Source organism: Notothenia coriiceps, unplaced genomic scaffold (assembly GCF_000735185.1).
Source record: "Notothenia coriiceps isolate Sejong01 unplaced genomic scaffold, NC01 NC01_scaffold00018493, whole genome shotgun sequence".
Taxonomy (NCBI): Eukaryota; Metazoa; Chordata; class Actinopteri; order Perciformes; family Nototheniidae; genus Notothenia; species Notothenia coriiceps.
This window is the reverse complement of record NW_011351194.1, coordinates 157,234-178,743: the sequence shown is the minus strand read 5'-3', so window position 1 is coordinate 178,743 and position 21,510 is coordinate 157,234. Positions and strand designations below refer to the sequence as shown.

Below are 21,510 nucleotides of genomic sequence, written 5' to 3'. Positions count from 1 at the left end.
TTGTACTTGAGTAAAAGTAGAAGTAGAGTATATAAATACTCTGTTACAAGTAAAAGTCCTGCATTCAAAAGGTTACTCAAGTAAAATTACTAAACTATTGGCATCAAAATATATTTAAAAGTACCAAAAGTACTCATTATGCAAATTTGTCAATTTCAGAGTAATATATATTATATGTTTTGATTATAATTGTTGATGCTTTAATGTGTTTATTAAAGCTGGTAAAAGTGCAGCTAGTTGTATTTACTTTGTATACAGGTTTAACTTAAGTCTTATTTGTGCCTGTCTAATGATTATATTTCACATTATTAATCAAAATCTGTAAAGTAACTAAAGGTGCTGCTAAATAAATGTATGTACAGTAGCCTAGTGGAGTAAAAGTATACAATTTACCTCTGAATTGTAGTGGAGTAGAGGTACAGAGTAGCATAGAATGGAAATACTCAAGTAAAGTACAACTGTCCCAAAATGTTACATAAGTAGGCCTACAGTACTTGTGTAAATGTACTTAGTTACTTCCCACCTCTGTTGAAGACACAGATTTCCAGCATCCTGAACACAGGGTGGCGCTGATGTCTAATGTTTGCCTCTGAAAACTGAACCACGCATGCGCAGAAAAACTAAAACAGTCTTGAGAGCTGAAGTTTGAACCCGACAGAACAAACATTACGGTAGGACTAAATCATTGTAGTAAAGTAGCGCAGGGCTTTTCAAACATTACTCGAGAAACGGTTCAATGCGTTGAGTTAACTGCCTGTTGATTTACAACGGATGACGTCACTCCTTAGTTTAATAATGCAGAGCACGAGCCAGATTGAACGTGCAGAGATGCATTATAGCTATGTAAAACCTGATATTTTTGGCATATTGTATTTGACTTTCTTGTATTGGGTCCATGGACTTTATAAAATAGCTTGGGACAAACTAAATCATTTCTGGCATAATGCATAGTTTGGTAGTAAACCGCAGTAAAGTTAGTTTTGGTTGAATATTAGACCCTCCGGTTCCAGCGTCAAACACAGTCAGAGGAAGGTGAGCTTGATTGATTGATTGATTGATTGATTGAAAAGTTTATTAACAGCTTGTATATTGGGTACAGTACAGTACAGCTCAAAACATACAATTGTTAAGGGGATGCAGACCAGAGAAAGACTTTCGTCTTGTTTACATCAGGGTCCCCCATTTCCAATTCATCATATCATTTAAGACATATAAGACATATTTGACATACAGATGGCTTATTTACAATTTACATACAGGTGGTTTTTTACATACAGATGGCTTATTTACAATTTTCATTTTAGATTTTGTTCTAATACATCCTAACCGGACATTTAAGACATACCAAGTCTACAGATATACAGTTAGTAACAGAGTCTAAAATGCGAGTATATACATAGATGGGGGGGGGGAAGCTGTCCATTGTACGACAGGTTGAGATTTGTACCATTACCGGAGCCAGTTTTGCAATGCTCTCCCCCGAAGGTGCTCTTTAAGAGAGGTTTTGAAGGTAAGTATAGTTTTACTTTCCTTTACAGTAGTGGGAAGAGCGTTCCACCTTGATGTGGCATAATTGCGAAACGTGTATTCCCCCTTTTTTGTGCCAAATCTGGGTTTTACATGATTTGTGGAGCTCCCTCTGGTGTTATGATCATGGTATTCCTTTACCTTTGGGAAGAATTTTGACGTACATGGGTACCATAGAGGTGTAGTGTATCTTGTAGACCAGGCCCATTGCAAGTAGCTGTACTCTGTCGTCTACTCTAAGCCATCCTAGGTTGTCAAAGTGGGCAGAGGTGAGGTGGGTTCTAGATGAAAGGTCAAGCAGTAGTCTGACCAGTTTATTTTGTGATGTTTGAAGTTTTATTTTTAGCGCCTTGGAGGTGCTATGGTACCATGACGTACAAGCATAGTCATAGTACCCTTGAATGAGTGCTCCTGCCAGAGTTTTCAGGGTGTTTTTGTTTACCAGAGAGGAGATCCGGTATAGGAATCTAGTTCTTTGATTGACTTTTTTTATTACATTGGATGCCATTTTGTCACAGGAGAGGTTTGCCTCAAGAATAGATCCTAGGTATGTAATTTCTTACTTATTTGTGACAATAATGTCACCCACTGCAACTGAGAAGTCGTCGGATTTGCTGAGATTATGTTTCGAACCGAAGAGAGAGCTCACATCTGAGCCACAGGGTGTCACTACGGGACCATCAATACATGTTCCCAGAGTGACACAAAACAATGTTTTATGTCCATACCTTCGTTCTAACTTTTATAACTAATGTGATTCGATGCCCAGTGACTCCAAATCCAAACCAGATATGATTTATACAATGGATAAATAAGACACACCTCTTTCTATTGGATTTTGGTGCTTTTTCAATTTTACATGAATATTGTTATTACATTCTGCAGTTTGTTTGGCCTTTAACAGTTATATTTTATACACCACAAATAAGACCTTTTCTTAGTGCTTCTTAATTATACCTATTGTTATTAACATTCAGCTGTTTTATTTTTTTTTAAAAAGAGGGGTGTCTGACTGGTCTATTGTAGAATTACAATTCAGATTTCATTGATTTGTAGTCACTGGGTAACATGACAGGTAAGCTATTGAAAATAATCAATAAAAAACAGCAGACTATTTATAACAACATTTGTGTGAAAAAGGTAATAAAAAGAGGTCCGTCCTGCTTTTCAAGTGTTGTAATAATACACCTGCAGGCATATAAGGCACTAGACAATAAACAATAATGATATGTAATATGTTAGAAAACAGGCTTTCTGATAAAGATTTGTTTAAATTATTATTATTATCATTTTATTTTTTTAAATCAGCACAGAGATGGAAATGCAGCTCCCACCTCACGAGGGAGACGAGCTCTCCGTGGTGGATATGCACACAGGTGGAGAGCCTCTGCGGATCATCCATAGCGGCTACCCAGAGGTCAAAGGTGACAGCGTGCTGTCCAAACGCCGTTACGTGTTGGAAAATCTGGATCACCTCAGGAGGGTGCTGATGTTCGAGCCCCGGGGACACTACGACATGTACGGGGCCCTGGTGGTGGACAGTGAGCTGCTTGAGGCTGACCTGGGGGTCCTGTTCATGCACAACGAGGGGTACAGCACCATGTGTGGGCATGCCGTCATCGCACTGGGCCGCTTCGCTGTGGACTACAAACTGGTGAAGGAGCCCCAGTCCCCGGAGACCCAGGTGAACATCCACTGTCCCTGTGGGCTGGTGAAGGCGTTCGTGGAGTACTCTGAGGGGAAAACTGGGGGAGTGAGGTTTCTCAGTGTGCCTGCGTTCACATTCGCTACAGGTACAATAAAGGAAAACGTGTCCAATGTTTTGATATTCTGCAGGATTCGCTGACTTGCTTCTCTACAGATGTTACAGTGTCTTTGGAAAAGTTTGGAGATGTGACGGTCGACATCAGCTACGGAGGAGCCTTCTACGCCTTTGTGGACGCAAAGAGGTTTGGGCTGGATGTGACCACGTCCAGGACTCGAGACCTGGTAGACGCAGCCACAGCGGTGACCAACGCTGTCAAATCTCAGGTAGGAAGTTTGTATTGTGCAGCTGACGGGAAATCGTGTGTTTGATTACTACACAAAGTATAAAGACTAGAAAAGTGAGATCAGGGGTTTCTCCTTCTCCCCTCCCTAACAAGTAGAGTTAAATCTCTATCAATTGTCCCGGGTGATAGCCTATATTTATCTTGATTCATGTCTTACTGGAGTGGTTTATACCATTTTGTATAAGGAGTTTTGTGCAGACAAACATTGTTAAGCTTTTCTATGGGAGACAAAAGGCCAAAATGTAGCCTGCAACAGACAAGGCAAGGCTTGTTTTAAGCTTAGGGAATGGCTCAAAGTTTAGAGTACTAAAGCAGTTTCTTTAAATAACTTGCAGCCCCTACACGTCAGTTAAGACTGTATGAAACAATCAATGAATATGTTTTCAATGTGGAAACATGCAAAAACTCAGTTTACACCAATAAGGTCAATGCAAAATCCAAGTGGTGCAGCAGTTACAGTAGTGTCCACTTTTTGCCAGTCATCACATTTGCCTGTGGCTTAGTCATTACTAATCTTAAATGTATAATACATGGCCAGGGCTCTTCTATGTCAAAAACATTAACAATGCCCCCAGGCCAAAAGTTGTACAAGTAGAGAATGGTAAAGAGCAGTCAGCTGACATTTTTTCTACTGTCCCTTGTTGATTTTACATTTAATAAAATGTTTGTGTTTTTCTCTGCTAGGTGAAGTTGCACCACCCAACCAGTGATGATCTGGCCTTCCTCTATGGCACCATCCTCACTGATGGCAAAGATGATTATTCCTCTGACCCCACTGCCAATATGTGTGTGTTTGCTGAAGCTCAGGTAATCTACACACACCTCGTCAGTTGTTACTTTAAGGAAAGCTCTCTGAAACCGGTTTGAACCTGTTTTCAGGTGGACCGGAGCCCCACTGGTTCAGGTGTTACGGCCAGAGTGGCTCTGCAGTATCACAGAGGTCTCATCCAGCTGAACCAGACCAGGACGTTTCAGAGTGGAGCCACAGGGTCCCAGTTCACAGGGAGAGCCGTCGAGGTACCAGAGTTTCACCAGTCACTGCCTTAATATAAAATTAAACATCAAACTTTAAATAGATGGGAGCATTGACACTAAATTAGAAAGTATAGGCTTTGTTTTCCGTTGTAGAAATGTATTTTTCATGTCGGTCTTTATGGCCTTTTAACTGGATAAACATGACAAGAAGATCATCCTAAAAGAAGTCACACTGGTTATAAGAAATGTTTTGTTATTGAGGTTGAGGGTGTTCATTTCTAAAAATACAACTTACAAACTTCTGTTCACGTCGGCATGTTTGGGATTGTTCTCTGTGTTTCTCTCCAGGAGACTAAGTGTGGAGAGTTCAAGGCTGTCGTGGTGGAAGTTTCCGGCAGAGCCTTTTACACCGGAGTTTCACGCTTCGTGCAGGAGCCGGAGGACAAGTTGACACATGGTTTCCTGCTGAAATGATTGCTCAATTAAAGGGTGTTATTAAAGACGGTTTTACATGTTAACATTTATGTTTTGTCTTGTTTTCAACATTGTTTGTCAACAAGTCAATCCTGTACTCGGACTCGTGATACCTTACATTTCCTGAGCCAGTATTTTTGTGGTTGCAATTACTTACCACTTGGTGGAGCCCTGACTCTGGTCACTATCACGACTAACAATGGACGTATACAGTGGGGCAAAAAAGTATTTAGTCAGCCACCAATTGTGCAAGTTCTCCCACTTAAAAAGATGAGAGGCCTGTAATTTTCATCCTAGGTATACCTCAACTATGAGAGACAAAATGAGAAAAAAAAAATCCAGAAAATCACATTGTCTGATTTTTAAAGAATTTATTTGCAAATTATGGTGGAAAATAAGTATTTGGTCAATAACAAAAGTTAATCTCAATACTTTGTTATATACCCTTTGTTGGCAATGACAGAGGTCAAACGTNCTCCTTGTACTAGACTCCTGGTACTAGGATGGGTTAAAAGCAGAGAACACATTTCACCGTGTGTGCGCTGTGTGCTCTGCATGTGTGACCATTAAAGAGGGTTTCATCCCTCCCTATTATATTCTATGCCTTCTTATCTTATCCTTTTTATTATTTGTACCTCCTTACCTATCATACATGTGTTCATCATGTATGGATTTGCATTTTTATCATGCTTTGATTTCGAAGCACATTGAGTCTACGCCTGCCAAAGTAAATTGCTAGAATTAAACTCGACTGGCATCTCATTGTCTTTCTCCAAAACAAAATCAAGAAAATCTCATGCTGATGTTTGTTACCTTGCTCTAAAAACATGAAAGTGTCATGAATTCCCTATGCTGCTATTTTTAGGAAGCAGCCAATCACTAAATGACGACAGATTTGATCCTCTGTCAGTACCTGCTCCAGCATGTCTTTGGGAAGGTCCTCCTGTTCGTCCATGGTGAGGATGGCTCTCTTCATCTCCTCGTTTGAAAGCTTCAGCCTGCAGCACAACACAAGTATAAGCATTACTTTATCTTGGACTACTCACATTGAAATCATCAAACTCACTAAGACATAATTACCATGTTTTCTTTTGCATAACGTTTCCCTATGAAAATATGACATGGGCTGTCATACAAAAAGAGTGAAAGTGAGATATATCACTTCAAGACATCTTGCTTGTTAAACCTCAAATGTACCTGTTTATGTTTGCAACTGTATTTATCTTCATCTTTTATTTTGATATCTTTGTTCTCATCTGTTTATATATTGCTCTGCTTAGTTAGGTACCGTTGACTTCACTTTATTTCCCCTGGCAGTTTGGTTGGTTTGAAGCTTTGTTTGCATATATGGGATTTTTTGTATGTTTTCATGCTATTATTTATATTTTAAAGTGTTTATATTTAGCATCTCTTATTAGGGCTGCTCAATTAATCATATTTTAAATCGCAATTACGATTATGGCTTGCAACGATTACAAAAACAACGTAATCGAAATAAAACGATTATTTTTTTATTATTATTANAGTTGAATTATACTTAAAGTTCAGGGTAATCAACTGTTAAAAACATACTGTTCACATTTTTTCTCTCCAATAAATTGATGTTTTCAAAGTAAATGGATAATCGATTTTAATAATCAATTATTGACCCAAATAATCGAAATTATGATTTTTGCCATAATCGAGCAGCCCTACTGCATCTGTACACACAAACAATCATCATATTTATTACATTGTTTCAAATATTGTTCATTTGTGATTATAAAGGCTNAGTTGAATTATACTTAAAGTTCAGGGTAATCAACTGTTAAAAACATACTGTTCACATTTTTTCTCTCCAATAAATTGATGTTTTCAAAGTAAATGGATAATCGATTTTAATAATCAATTATTGACCCAAATAATCGAAATTATGATTTTTGCCATAATCGAGCAGCCCTATCTCTTATTGATATTTTTGAGAATCAGAAATCAGTATTCATTTTTAGACAATGGGGAATATAAGTGTTATGATTTTGATAAAATCTTACCTCGAGAGCAGGATGTTGCAGTTTTGAGCTCGACGGCCATCAATGACTGACAGCTCCTTGACTTTTTTAGAGCTCAGCGTGTCGTCTTCCGCCTCTTTCTGCGAGCAAAAGTAATGAAGAGGTTAGAGCGCACCATCAGGCTGTTTTAACTCGCACCGATTCATTTCACTCACCCACAGGCACACAAAAACAAAGACGACAAAACACCCTTAAATCCCAAACAAGAACTACCAAGACTTTGAAAACAGACATTCATGAGTACATGCAAACATCCCACACAAATCACAGACCGTACAATCTATTGGACACACATTCACTGAACACAGGACAATAGTACATGACGCATACATAAAGTCTAAGGAGTGACACACAAATCTACTGTACTGTAAGAGGACTCACCTGTTTGCTGTTATTGATCAAAAAGAAGTCCTAAAATGCAGGCAGGAAGCAGGGAAGATGTAAGCACTCATTAGAATAAGTAAAGCAGTTACGTGATTGCAGCCCATCAAAACAAACAGCAGATGAATCACAGATCATTCGGCACTTAGACGACGACGGAGTAATGAAGTGAGCAGCAGTGAGACGTGAGTGGGTGTTCGGGTGATCAATACGTGCCAATAGTTCACATGCTGTGCACGTTAATAAATCATACTTCTGTTTGAACTAATCATGTCAACATGGAGGATGTAAATGTAGTCTTTGTGTTTGTGAAAAGAGACAATTCCAATTATTCATTATTTTGTTTTTACATCTTATTATAGGTGTTGTTCATGCTTCTGTACATTTTAAAGACATGCTCCTTCACTGTTTGCAACTAATAAAGACACTATTTATTGTGAATATCTAGAACTAAAATCATTGCAAACATTTAAAAAAAAAAAAGAGACAATTCTGAGCAGCTCACTCATGCATTTTCAATCACATATGGCAAAATGATCCAAACCACAAACAAAAATAGCATTCCATTCAAATGAAAAAAGCGTTTAAGATTCAAGCATGAACATTTTGCATCGATAAACCCCCAAATATATCTGGCGATTCCCCCCCTCTACTCTTATGACTAAGCTGGCTTTAGTTTGTTTACTTGACCTCTCCCCTCTTCCCTTCCCCAGCTTAGCTTCAGAATTTAAAAGTTGCAAAACAGGGGGAATTTGCAGAAAATCTCAAGCCAATTCTAAATCCAACAATACAAGCAGAGGAGCCCTGAGCCACTGAACCAGCCCCCCCGCCCCCGCCCTCTGATACAAGACGTGTGTTGCTGTGGAGAGGAAGTGCTTGGCCCTCAGTACCTGCTGCCTCTGATAGGCGGAGAAGGTCTTCTCAATGTCGTCCAGATCCAGGATTTTAAAGACCTTGGCGTCGTCCACGTCCATCCACACAGTGCCCTCCAGCTTATTCTGAGCAGAGGACAACAACACATGAATATCTGGCGTTGTAAACAAACATTACGTCATTAAATATTACACATCCAGCTCCTACCTCAGCTAACTTGGACCAGTTGAAGGACTTGAGCGCATTGGCTGGCTGGGGGATGTTCTTCTGCTTCAGGGAGGGTCCCAGGGGGCCTCCCGGCGGGGGTGGGATGCCCCCCATGGGCATGCGTCCAGGAGGAGGCGGGGGCGTCCACCCGGAGAGGGTGGGGAGGGGAGGAGGCCATCATGCCCCGAGGGGGGAGGTGCGGCCGCACAGGGCCCCGCAGAAAAAAGCTGGTTAGGGGGGCTGGTGGGAGGCATGGGACCACCGGGGCGCGGCGCGGGGGGGAGCGGAGGAACCTCCAGAAACACCCGCTGCCTGTCTCTGCAGGGGAGGAGAGGGAGTTACACAATTGAACATGTTCAAATATTACAGGAGAAAATGCGTCTCATACATTTAAAATCTTTAACATGTTAAAGATTGCTCAATCGGGTCGAAATATAAAACCTCTAGGCAAATTGACAATAAAGGGGGAAAAAGTGGCCTCAGGTGCTACTATTTCAGACAACAGCCAACGCTAAAATCTATATCCAAAATGAAAGAAAATTATACACACAATTTTGGATATCTGCTTTTTATCTGCTATACAGTCTGCTTTGCAATACTGGTATATATTTGCTACTGTTGTTAATATATTAAGGGAAAAAAACAAAAAAAAAAAAAAAAAAAAAATGTATTTCCATCACACCAGTGACCCGTTATATTTGTATTATTTCCTGTTCCTTCTTTATTTATACCCTCGGCTAATGTGTGTATATGCTGTCTATGTCTAGTTAGTATGTGTGTGTATATTATTTCTTATAATTTTTGTATTCTTTGGGCATGGTGAGAATCAGAATTTCCATCAGCCTGTCTGCTTACCCACACCACACAAAGGAGTTAACACTAAAGCTTGGAACTTTGGACACTGATCTGGCGTCGTTGTCGTATTATGCTGGAACTCAGTGGATGCGTGTTTTTTTTTTATTTTTACAGGGCTTTACTCATCATGTGTATGATAATAAAGTGGGCTCACGTGAATACGAAGGGAACGCTACGGAGGCTGACGGTCGTTGCCAGGCGGGCGGCTGAGTTCGGGACACGGTGCTGGGGTTTGACGTTCTGTGCTCCGTGCTCTTCCTTCTCCAGCTTCTCTTTCATCTTGTTCAGCCTCTGCCATCATGTCCTCCTCTCTCCTGAGTCTTTGCATCACATTTCTCGCTTCCTTGCTTATGCGAACTTCTGCTGCCAGCTCGCTCCCGGGTGCCTCTGTGGGGAAAAAGGGTCAAAGTTATTGGTTCGCCCATAAATTGAGTTGACTAATCCTGATTTTTATTTGACATGTTAATCTATTTCAGTAGATATATTTAAGTGTTTACAACCTTTTCTCATTTTGTCTTCTGCCTTGCTCTTTCCACTGTTTGACCTCATTCTCATTTTAACCAGCCTGCAGAAAAGAGGATGACACATATCAGGTGAAACAGCTCCCAGTCATTGCTTCCTCTGAACTCTTTTGAAAAGTTATTTTTAAGCCGCACCGTTGAAGCCTATGCCTGGCTTTTATAATGTCTTGTAAAAATCAATTTGCTTTGCTACATTGTTTTAATCTGCGGGCAGCCGAGCCTCGATGCGGCTTGTTCAGCAGGCACTCACATCCGGGAACTACGTTCTTCACGTTTGAAGACTTCTCCAGTGGGTGCGACGTCGGTCGTACCTTTGGTCTTTCTGCAGGACATCTGCTGGAATCTGCTGGACGATGCGGTCCAACAGCAGCCGCTTACTGCACCTCTGTTACCGCCCTCTCTTGTCTGAGGAGAGACGAGATGAACGAGTACATAAAGTAGCAGAGGATCGAATCTCTATTTTATCTCCAGACAGCTACAGCAAACATTGTGGATCCCACAGCAATGGTTTTGAAATATAAATGGCACTTTTTATTATTGTCCAAAATGGTTATTCTAGGCCTGCTCATGAGAACATAAAGACACCTGTCATGGTTACAGCATGTTTTACGACATTACAGTGTTTCCTGATTATGTTATGTCTGCCATCCATAATAGGCGGCCAAACATGGTTTTTACTTTAGTTGATGCTATTTTAGCTTTGAAAAAACGACCACTAGAGTACATAAGTGATAAAAAACATCTCCTGATATGCTCTTTACAAGCGATAACATCATGCTCCCAGTAATTTCCTCTTTCTAATGAAGTGCCATCACAAGCTAGCACTTTATTAACTCATAGATGGCCCACACATGGCATTTTGGAGGGCCTTAAGTTGGTTTATTATGCCTCTTAATGCCCCCTCAAGTGAAGGTGACGGCGGGGTGGTCTCATTTAAAAGGCCCACTTATAGGGGGGAGGTAAGTTGTTGGGGGAAGAAAAGACTCCTTTGCCGTCTTTGGGTGACCTTTTGGTTTTTCTAAGCACAACTAGCTCATTGTAATCTGCCCTTGATGCATTTTCTTTTGCATAAAAAAAGGTTTCAAATAAATTGAATTCAAAATATTAACAAGTCTTCAACTGGGGTGGAGTAAAATAGAGCCTTCACTCTCGGGCGAATGTCCTTTTTTTGCTGGAGGTGGACTATCTTTGCGAAAAGTCAACAAGTTCTTATCTTTTCCTGGCCTGGAAGCCAGGGAGGACTAATACTACCTTGGAGCCCTTCGTTATATTTCCAGTATATTTTAAACACAAATCGCTTTTACAGCAGAAAGTATTTGGAAGTGTGACTATGAGTTCTCAAACATTTCAATTTCATAATTAGCTCATGATTAGAAATTCTTTACGCTGGCCATGGGAGGTAGGACAGTTGGCTGCAGGACAGACTAAATGTTGCGGGGTGTGTGTCTGTGGTGGTTCATCTCCTTTGCGAGATGAATCAAAAACTTGGGGTTGCGCCCTTTTGGTATCTATATGTACCTGGAAGAGAAAGAAAGGTAAAACAACAAGGTTCCCTAAATGCTTATGACTGAATTTTTCCACCAGTCAGAAATAATATGCAGGGAATCAGGTCAGGGATTCAGGGGTTTCCTTACCGACTCATAACGTTTGGACAGAGCCAGCTCATCCTCGGTTTCCGCGCATCTTCAAAAGTAGTCTAAATGCCTGGAGGTATGGATTAGAGAGGCAAGTGTGATGTATTTCTATATATTACCCACAGATTTACTTTAAGATCTCTTCCTGGTAAACTAGAGTTGAAATAGAAGTTTGTGTTGTAGTAGGATCGGGCTGGGTTTTTGCATGATTACATTTTTTATGGATATGTTACATTTAGAAAAAACTATTTCTGAATGCAAATCTCACAAATGGCCTTGGAGTTTGGTGGGGGGGGTTAAACCATTTTGGGAAGTTATGTATCAAACGGGCAAAACAATCTTAACACTAAAGTTGTTTTTACCAGTCGTTTTAACAACGGAAATATTATCCCAATAAAAGGAAAATTGCTTTTAATTAAAATCTGCTTTCTCCATGCTTAGTGTCTCATATGTTTCTTGTATCTTTTAAATATTCGAGAGACTCATTAGAGAAGATCCACTTGATATTTGTAAAGTAAATGGAAGGCATTTGATTATATTATTCAGTATTTCACTTTATGACAAATGAAGACTGCTTAAGTATTGCAAGGATACAAGGGTAACAAGATAAACAACATACGCTATCTATTTATGTAGCTACGTTTTAAAGTATTTAAATATTTAACATTTGGTTTAATTATTTATCTATTTGAGTAATGGTCTAATGTTTATTTTTCTTTAAGTTCGTAATGTAAAAAAAAATAAAAAAAAATAAATGACTTCCAAAATGTATCCCTTATTTTTTTCTAAGTTCTATGTTGTTACTATTCTAGACCCAATAAACCGTAATCGGCTTGGTGGAGACATCCATATTTATCCTCACCTGTTCTAGCTGTGGAGTTTTCATGGAGAGCGGGCAGCTTATCGATCACAGGTTGGATCCCAACATGAGAAATCATATCGTGCCGTAGGTGGATACCGGAAATTCCAAAATGTCTGTATGTGATTAAAAAGTATGGGGATTAGCCAGGAAAGTATAGCATAAATGAAAAGATGATGGCTTAAGACATATGACACAACTCCAAAACGGAGGAAGAGAACATCACATCAAAGCGATCCCTAATGTGTATAACATCACAACCTCCCTCAGCGCCGCCTGAACTCAGCCCAGCTATAGATAAAGCACACCAAACTGATGACTAATTTCAAGTACCATATCCTCGTACTCCCACAAACCCGCCTACTCCCGCTCCAGAATAGCTCTAACATATCAAGATCTGCAAGANCCTGGTGCAGGTCTACAATTTTGTTTCTGGTGTCCTTTGACAGCTCTTTGGTCTTGGCCATAGTGGAGTTTGGAGTGTGAATATTTGAGGCTGTGGACAGGTGTCTTTTATACTGATAACAAGTTCAAACGGGTGCCGTTAACAAGTGGAGGACAGAGGAGGCTCTTAAAGAAGAAGTTACAGGTCTGTGAGAGCCAGAAATCTTGTTTGTTTGTAGGTGACCAAATACTTATATTTTCCACCATAATTTGCAAATAAATTCTTTAAAAATCAGACAGTGATTTTCTGGATTTATTTTTTTCATTTTGTCTCTCATAGTTGAGGTATACCTAGGATGAAAATTACAGGCTTCTCATCTTTTTAAGTGGGAGAACTTGCACAATTGGTGGCTGACTAAATATTTTTTTGCCCCACTGTACATGGTGGTTATCAGAGTCTCTGTTGTTAAATACTTAAGAAACAAAAACAAAAACAAAATTCTACCATTATATTTTCCTGTCCGCTTTCAGGGTTCGCGGTGATAACAAATGACGTTTTAAACCAAGGTTAATATGCCATGAAAATTTACTGTGCTTATTCGATAAATACGAAAACTCATACATGTTTTTCTCCCATTTATTATCATCAGGTCATTTTACAATGAAAGGAAATATTTAAATTATAAAATGGAGGTGTTTGACACTGGTTAGATTCACACAGCCAAGGGAACAAATTCAAATCAAAGGTTTTACGCAGAGTTCCCGTTAGAATATTATTTCGCCGGTCAACATGTCACATAAAGTTTAAATCTTCCGGACAAAATTTGAAAAGTGCCGGTCAAAGGTCTTCTTTGTTATTTATTGAGCTTTAAAACAAATTGATATGATTCGATATTAAACAAACTAATAATAGTAGATTAACTATTCAAAAGTGTACAGTAATTTACAATAACACGGGAATAATAAACGGAGCGCTCTCTCCCTCTCCTGACAGCTCGTCAGTATCATGCAGCTCGCGGATCAGTGATGAGTGACGCGACAGTAAAAATAAACATATCTATAACTAGTTTAGGTAGTTTGAGAGGTAATTAAAATAGCTACGTGTGATATTCTAACCTGAAGTGTGTGTTTTGCTCCGCTCACCGCTGCATGTGATCATGCAGAGCTGCGTGTCGACTCCCTCCCTTCAGATTAGACTTTACTCACGTTTATGTCCATATCGATCAGATCTAGCTAGTTCTAGCTAATGATATGATTTCCTGCTTATTAAAAGACACCTAAACAATAAGCGTCGCTATGCAACCGGGTGAGGCCGCAAAGTATAGCGCTATGCATTTGTTTACATGCCCACCGGAACCCCGAGGCATTACCAACAGATCAACGCACTATCAACCCATACAGGACATATTTTTCTCCACATTACGTGTTAGACATTAGAATTGACTATTCTTGTCTGTCACATACTATTCTTGTCTGTCGCATAAGTGGCGCAACTGATGCGGTATTGCGCTAAGGGGAAATTATTTTGACCGGACACTTTGACCGGAGAGATTTAGATTTGCGGGTCTTCAGCATATTTTACCGGTCATAGTACGGTAATTACCGGCTAACGGGAACTCTGGTTTTACGTCCACATGTGATGTTTTCTACAAGAATGAAAACATCACATGTGCTGTGCATCACACAGAGATTAAAGTCAAAATGTCCCTTCGCACCTTTTTTTTTTTGCAGTGTAAATCCAGCCAGTGTACAGAAAACATATCATCTATTCAATAAAACATAAAGGAGGGCACTCCCTTCAGAGGGGAAAGACAATAGTATTGCATCCACTTGTTATTTTTAAATGGCATTGAGCATAGTAATTATGAATGTATATGTGCATGTGTAACAAGCACGCAACCTTATATATAGATATATGTAATCTATGACACGAGTGCCCACACATGTTGAGAAATTGCAGATTAGGCCCAGGCCTTAGAGAGTACCCACTCAACAATTAAAACAACAGTTAAGGCCAGCTCTTAACAGGAAAAATAAAACATACAGTGATGGGATATATAAATGCTGCAGGTCAATAATGATGAGTAGAAAACAAACTTCTGAGCTGCATCACTCGCAGTCAGAACCACGTCTGTGTCACAACGCAGCGCTCTGTCCAGTGATGGTCCTGACTGCAGGAGGGCAGCATGTTCAGACTCAGTCTTTCTCCAGAAAACGCTCTTGGACGACTCCCGGCGTGAGCGCAGGTCCTCTCAATCTATGAAACCGCTCCGTATAAAATGGCCCCTTGTGTCTTTAATGGAATCATCTTCCTGAAGGAGAAGCTAGCTGCACACTTCACTCTGTGCATAGATTCTGACGTACAAAAACAGCACAGATAGGTTCCTAACAAACAAGCATGAGCATCTTTTACACCTCGGAGGGAAACTTTCTCCATCAGCCTGCTCATGCAAGACAATCGTCTAAAAACATTTCATGTGACCACACCGATCCTCCAGGGGGGGAATTATCTGATTTGGTCGTTTTTTTTTTAACAACTTTTGGCTTCTGCTCCGTTTAACATCAAACTCCTCGGAGGATGAAAGGTCTGAATGTGTTGTGCCTTGTGTGGCTCTGCAGCGGTGATGCAAGGCTGGCTGGGAGGAGGGTGCGGAGGAATGTGCATGTCAGTTTGACCCAGAGGGAAACTAATGATGGGCGAGCGAAACAAACGCCCCGCTCAGAAGTTGAGCTTTGTGACCGGTCGCTCCCGGCTCGCGTCCGTGTTCTGGCTGTTGATGCGCTTGCGGTTACGCTTCATCTTGGAGAGGTCCTTGTCGAAGACCTCGCCCGATCGCAGCGCCGACACCAAGTCGTCAAACTCGCCGCCGTCGTCCTCCCCGTTGGCCTTCGCTTTCCGGGCCTTTCGCTCCTTCTCCCTCTGCTCTTTCAGCTGGTGACACAGAGGTTAAAAGTCAATTTATTAGACATATAATCCCCTCTGAATTTGTTAAGCATGACAACATTTAGGGGAGAATACATTTTGGTTTCTTGTCAAGAGATAGATGGCAAGATACTGAGCGGTTTTGTCGTATCACGGAATGGATCTTATCATTCACCAAAGAAGCTACTAAAGCTAAACCGCTCCTTGAAAGCAACACTTGATACTGGCAAGGCTGAACTGAATTCAACTATCAACTTGTAAAAAGGATTTTTGTTGTGTCCTTTTTTCAAAAGTGTTGTTGTAACTCTGATTTCATTTCTGAGTCTCTGGAATATTGCAGATTATACTCCATAGTTAATACACTACGGGTGTTGTATAACTGTGTCTATGTTTGTCGTATGGAAACAGGAAATCAATCACACACCTGAGCTTCCATTTTGGCTCTGCGCTCCTCCTCCTCTTTGCGTTTCCGCATGTTCTCGTTCTCCTGCTGCGCCTCAGCGAACGACTGCAGGAACTGGTCAAAGATGCCGAAGAACTCATCTGGCTGCATCTTGCTGGCGTCCTCCCCGAAGTGCTTTACTGCCCTCAGGAACTGTGGGACCAAAGGGAAGGGGGCACATGGGATTAGATTTACAGCGGGACCCAGCAGCACTGTGTGTTACTCTCCGTCTTCCACTGTTTTACAGGAGAGTCGTTACGTCCCCCCTCTTTGAAATAAGAGCAGGGTACCAGTGGTCGGGCTTTGAAGCCGGTGTTAACCCATTTCTGACCGACTACTGATTACAGCCGAGGCCAGAGGCTGGAGCCAGAGCACAAATTAAAGCAACGTGTCTGTGGAGGGTTTTCCACGGTGAGTTAAAAAGGACAACATCCAGATGTGAGAACATACACCTTCTGAGATGTGTGGAGATTTGTACATGACACGCATGCTTTCAACAAATCAGACACATGAAGGGGAGCAAAGATGATGAGTTACTGAAATTATTTGTAGTCAGTTAAATTATGAATCTGTTACTGCTGCAACTAATGAATATTTAAAATATCAATAATTAGCAGGTTATTTTGTAGACGTATTGGTTGATGTATAAAATGACATTAGATGGTGAAAAAAGCCATCCTAAGTTCTCAAAGATCTAAATATATTCAGGTTTTTTATAATACAAAACAGAGAAAGGCAGGAAGTCTCCATAATTTAGATGTTGGAAATTCAATGTTCTGCCATTTTGCATTAAAAATAACTTTAAAAAAGAATCGAATGTCAAAAATAATAGGTATATTCTTTCTGTCGATCAACTAATAGATAACTTGACTTATCGTTGTAGCTATAAAGTTCATTAGTGCATTCAGATTTGATATTTCTTTTTACTTCCTCAATGAAACACGATCTCTGTGAGGAAAATGTCACTTTTCCTACATCTTGGTATTTATGCCCTGCGACACACAATCCAGATGCACGGAGCTGTTTTAAGGGTCAGCATGTTCTCTGGCTCCCAATAATGAGCACCGAGGACTCCTGTAAACACGTTCACATATTTCACTGTGGGACACCCTAAATGATTCACAGAAACTAATGGCTGCCATGTGACCAGCCGAGCACAATGAGCACACACCGTGGGGTAAAAAAACACCAGATTGAGATAAAAAGCCTGCAGCAATAAATGTGGGCAGACACATAAATTCAGGGTGTCAAACGCTCCTCAGAAAGGTGAATATTCTCAAGTTTCTGGCAGTAAAAAATGGCGGCAAAATCCAGGTGTATTTCCTCTTTTACTTCACTTTAGCAATGAGGAAATGGGACTCTAATGTACTCAAAAGCCACCCACATTAAAATGTATGAGTATGTTGCATTTACAGAAAATATTCCCAATATAAAAAAGGTCAAACAATGTGGTGTAAAATAATATCCTCTGCTTCTGGTTCTGTCTCTTGACCTGCGCACATGGCAGCGAGCAGGATGACCAATAAAGCGTCAGAGGTGCTGCGACAGGAAGCTGAAACACTCTCTCCTGCTGCTAGCTTTCCTACAGAGGTGACAGATGAGGTCAATGTGCAGAGAGAGGAAATGGGATGCGAGCTTTCATCGTCTGCACACGCTCAGTTTTTATGACCAGGACGTACCAGTTCCTTGGCCTCGATGAGAGAGTCCTCCACGTCGGAGAAGCTGAAGCTGGCCACGGTGATGAACTGACTCACCACCGACACAAACTTGTCGCCGTGCTGCTGTGGTCGATTCTTCTGGAATTCCAGCTCCTACGAGAGAAAGTTATCCAGGCCAGGAAAAGTAGGTTAGAGAGAAAGAACAGAAAGACCTGCTCGGAGCATTGTGTAACAGCATGACCAATCCATAACATGTATTATGTAATCGATCAGTTGTGACTCACACTCTCCACATTTTTCAAGCCGCTGCGCAGGTTGCCGATATCTTTTTCCATCTCAGTCATGCTGCAAAAACACAAAAACAAACAATGGTTCAGTTTAAGGTTATGCAACAAAACACCAAGACATCTACTAAGATATACATCTGCTTAGGGATGACTCTAACAGGTTGATCGGGTATGAGTGAAAATGTTTATTTACATTATATACTGGAATAAGAATTTCTGATTAAGGTTTGAGTAATTTGTAGCTCCATTTAAAAAGGTTAAAATAGAGGGTTTTTTGAAAATGTAGGATTTATTATTTAATTTACAAATAACTACTCATTTATATCTATGTATTTATTTAGTTTTGTAAGTAAGGAAAGCAATGTTTAACTCAATCCTGATGTTGCATTACCTTTAGGAGCCAAAATGCTACTTAGCCTGAGTTTATTATTTGTATAATTATTATTTTTATGTCACTTTTATTTGTATTTGTTGAGCACTTCCGGCAATCGTCACATGAGCGTGGTTTGTGTATTTAGGTCACCTGTTACATATCGTGTGCGGATGACAGAGGGTGAGCTTCCGTTTTGGTCCTTCCAAGTTATTGTGTGTTTGATTTTGTTTATTAAATATCATCAACCGTTTCTTAAACTTCAGTATGAACGTTCCTCATCACGGCATAAAGCCAAGCCTAGCCTCTTGGCCACTCAAATTGAAATGGGAATTGAGCCGCCACATTACCCATAAAATTAAGATCCCAGTCACTTTTAGGGATACAGCTCATTCATTTAACACTGGTATAAACAATGGAGCGCCCCTTATAAATATAACATGTAGAGAAAACAGCAGGTTCTCCGCAGCTCCACCTACTTGACTTTGGCTGCCTCTGAGAGACTCTTCAGGTCCTCCTGGAACATCAGGACTTTGGGGTATTTCTTCTCCAGGATGGTGATCAGGTAGTGCAGGAGAGTGATGTTCCTGCAAACAGAAACAGACACACTGAGGCAAAGCGACTCTCAAGGCTGAAAACTTGTCAAATGTGCAATATATATGACTTTTGTTATTTACGTTCAGATATAAATAACCATATGGACGCTTGTCTATATCGCATTCCCTCTTCCAGATGTGACTTTCATGCATTTTACGCGCCTTCTCTCCTTACAATTGATAGTTTTTCTTACTTGTCGATACTGGATTTGGTGTCAGCGATCTTGTTGAGTGAAGACACCTTGAAGCCGTAAGCGTTGCCCCTCTGCCCTTTGTTCATGTAGTTCCCAAAGGCCAGCACCACCTCCAGCAGCTGCTTCAGGTTCTTGCTGTGCAGAATCTCCTTAGACGCCCTGCTCAGAGCTGGGACAGAGAAGCAACAAGTAAACAAATGTTAGAGGGTAATTCAAGGAGCTGACGGATTTATTTTAGGTAGCCAGGCCAATATAAAAAGCTGAAAATACAAAGCATTAGAGTTTAAGAGTCTAACAGGAAGGACTACATGCTTCAGAATGCTCATCCCACATAACACAGATGGCTTTCCATGGTTAAAATAAAAACAGAATACAAATATCGTTTTCAGTTATTTATACAAAACTAAACATGTTTAAGGTAATGTCAGTTGTGTATAAAACTACAAAACGTTCCCTACCTTCAACTTTGGGTTTGATCTCAGCTATCCTCTCTGCAAACTTCTTTTTGAAGTACAGAGACTGCAGCCGCTGCTGGTAGTGGTTTATTCTGGAGGATGGAAAATGTGTGTAAGAGGAGAACAGAAATAGACAAAAGTAATAGATTATAAACAGGGAAACCCAACGGTTTAGACAAAAGCCACAAACATGGACATTGTGCTTAAGAAAAATAGAAGTTCAAGCTTACTAAATGGCACATATAAAGTTGTGGTAATGACGCTTATCTTTGGCAGCGTTTCACATTTCAGCGTATAAACCGTAGACTGTGCGGCTAATGAATACCACTGACATCTGTCCTCCAGTCCTACTGCTCTCAGTCAGCTCCAAATGGCAAAATACTGGCAAACTACAGCTAATTATCAAGTTAACAAAACGTTCTGTTGTTTCTATACTGAAGGGGCGTCAGTTACTTTCCAATCTTTGTTTAGCAGGCCATTTATGCAGTCAGTGGTTGAGTTGCAACATGTTGCCTTTGTTCCTTCCACCAACAGGTCTTATCACATTACAGTTATTACATTACGGAGCAATGTATTCACCAACACAATTAAGAGTGATTCACGCATTCAGCTATTGTTCCTGGGGTAAGTGGAAACCCATGTGTCATTTCCCTTCCCTGACTCAGAGCAAACAATGGTCATTTTCAGCAGATCTACAGAGTGCTGCACTGATCTAAAGCTGAATGTGTTTTATACAGAATGTAATAAGGTAACAAATGAGAAAAAACCTGTACCTGCTCATCTCGTAGAAGAAGCGGTCGGGTTTTGCCATTCGGTCCAGCTCATGTTTGTGCTCCTCCAGGAGATCCACGTCGCTTTTTTCTGGGACAAACTTCAGCAGCTGATGACGCAGGAAAACACCAGTTAATATTTCAAACATGCCTGTGTACTGTTCTGTCTGTGAAAGCAAGTTGTTATATATTTTTGCAAGCTCTTAATTAGGTTTTCAGTGTGTTGTTAGTGGGTAAAACCTTTATTATATCATCTTTATTTTATTTTTTTAAATATAATAGTTAGCTCCTTGTACTAGACTCCTGGTACTAGGATGGGTTAAAAGCAGAGAACACATTTCACCGTGTGTGCGCTGTGTGCTCTGCATGTGTGACCATTAAAGAGGGTTTCATCCCTCCCTATTATATTATATTGCCTTCTTGATCTTATCCTTTTTATTATTTGTACCTCCTTACCTATCTACATTTTTCCATCATGTATGATTTGCATTTTTATCATGCTTTGATTTTGAAGCACATGAGTCTACGCCTGCCAAAGGTAAAGTTGCTAGAATTAAACTCGACTGGGCATCTCATTGTCTTTGCTCCAAAACCAAATCAAGAAAATTCATGCTGATGTGTTGTTACCTGCTCTAAAACATGAAAGTGTTGCATGAGGATTCCCTTATGGCTGCTACTTTTTAGGAAGCAGCCCGCAATTGAGATATTGTCACGTAGATCTAGTTGTTTTGGAGATTCACAGACTCCATAGATACATGAGATGCAGTCAGAAGTATACTCTGCCTCACTATGTCTAGGGGCATATTTCACCCCTCCCCTTGCCCCAGGCGCCCCCTCGCACCTCACCATCGTTCGGCTTCCCACACACCATCCCACAGCCACTGATCACCAAACCTGCCACCCCTTGTGCATATTGCGGTACAAAGTGTCCTATGACTGATATACGTCGCATGGTGAGGATGGCTCCTGCACACGAAATGCTCGCTCGTTTGGGAAAGCTTCAGCCTGCAGCACAGACACAAGTAT

The 21,510-nt window shown here is 40.6% G+C and overlaps 3 protein-coding genes across 4 annotated transcripts in view; 1 reads left to right on the top strand and 2 right to left on the bottom strand.

Annotated features, from left to right (window-relative positions):
* The window catches only part of LOC104951087 (BTB/POZ domain-containing protein kctd15), a 292,312-nt gene that overhangs the window by 117,260 nt on the left and 153,542 nt on the right, over positions 1–21,510 (bottom strand). The gene's annotated exons all lie outside the window — the stretch shown is intronic.
* On the top strand, positions 591–5,071 carry l3hypdh (trans-L-3-hydroxyproline dehydratase). Of its 2 annotated transcripts, none has more exons than XM_010777712.1 (6): positions 591–671; positions 2,836–3,211; positions 3,364–3,558; positions 4,263–4,385; positions 4,458–4,595; positions 4,902–5,071. In XM_010777712.1, exons 2-6 carry the CDS (start codon positions 2,843–2,845, stop codon positions 5,025–5,027), a joined length of 951 nt encoding a protein of 316 aa, XP_010776014.1. In that variant the 5' UTR covers positions 591–671; positions 2,836–2,842; the 3' UTR covers positions 5,028–5,071. The 2 variants fall into 2 exon arrangements, with proteins under 2 accessions (XP_010776014.1, XP_010776012.1); XM_010777710.1 differs by having other exon boundaries at positions 2,836–3,320; positions 3,389–3,558.
* LOC104951085 (disheveled-associated activator of morphogenesis 1) overlaps positions 14,336–21,510 on the bottom strand; it is a 31,335-nt gene continuing 24,160 nt past the window's right edge. Inside the window, exons 16-23 of the mRNA XM_010777726.1 lie at positions 20,488–20,651; positions 19,718–19,806; positions 19,260–19,428; positions 18,949–19,056; positions 18,097–18,157; positions 17,834–17,965; positions 16,137–16,307; positions 14,336–15,721 (exon numbers count right to left, since the gene is read on the bottom strand). Coding sequence (XP_010776028.1) covers positions 15,509–15,721; positions 16,137–16,307; positions 17,834–17,965; positions 18,097–18,157; positions 18,949–19,056; positions 19,260–19,428; positions 19,718–19,806; positions 20,488–20,651 — 1,107 coding nt within the window. The 3' untranslated portion in view covers positions 14,336–15,508. The remainder of the gene's footprint in view (positions 15,722–16,136; positions 16,308–17,833; positions 17,966–18,096; positions 18,158–18,948; positions 19,057–19,259; positions 19,429–19,717; positions 19,807–20,487; positions 20,652–21,510) is intronic.

Coding starts and splice junctions, on each gene's coding strand:
- l3hypdh (XM_010777710.1), top strand. CDS start 2,843: ATGGAAATGCAGCTCCCACCTCACGAGGGAGACGAGCTCTCCGTGGTG. Junction 3,321..3,388: donor TGCGTTCACATTCGCTACAG/GTACAATAAAGG, acceptor GCTTCTCTACAG/ATGTTACAGTGTCTTTGGAA. Junction 4,596..4,901: donor TCACAGGGAGAGCCGTCGAG/GTACCAGAGTTT, acceptor GTTTCTCTCCAG/GAGACTAAGTGTGGAGAGTT.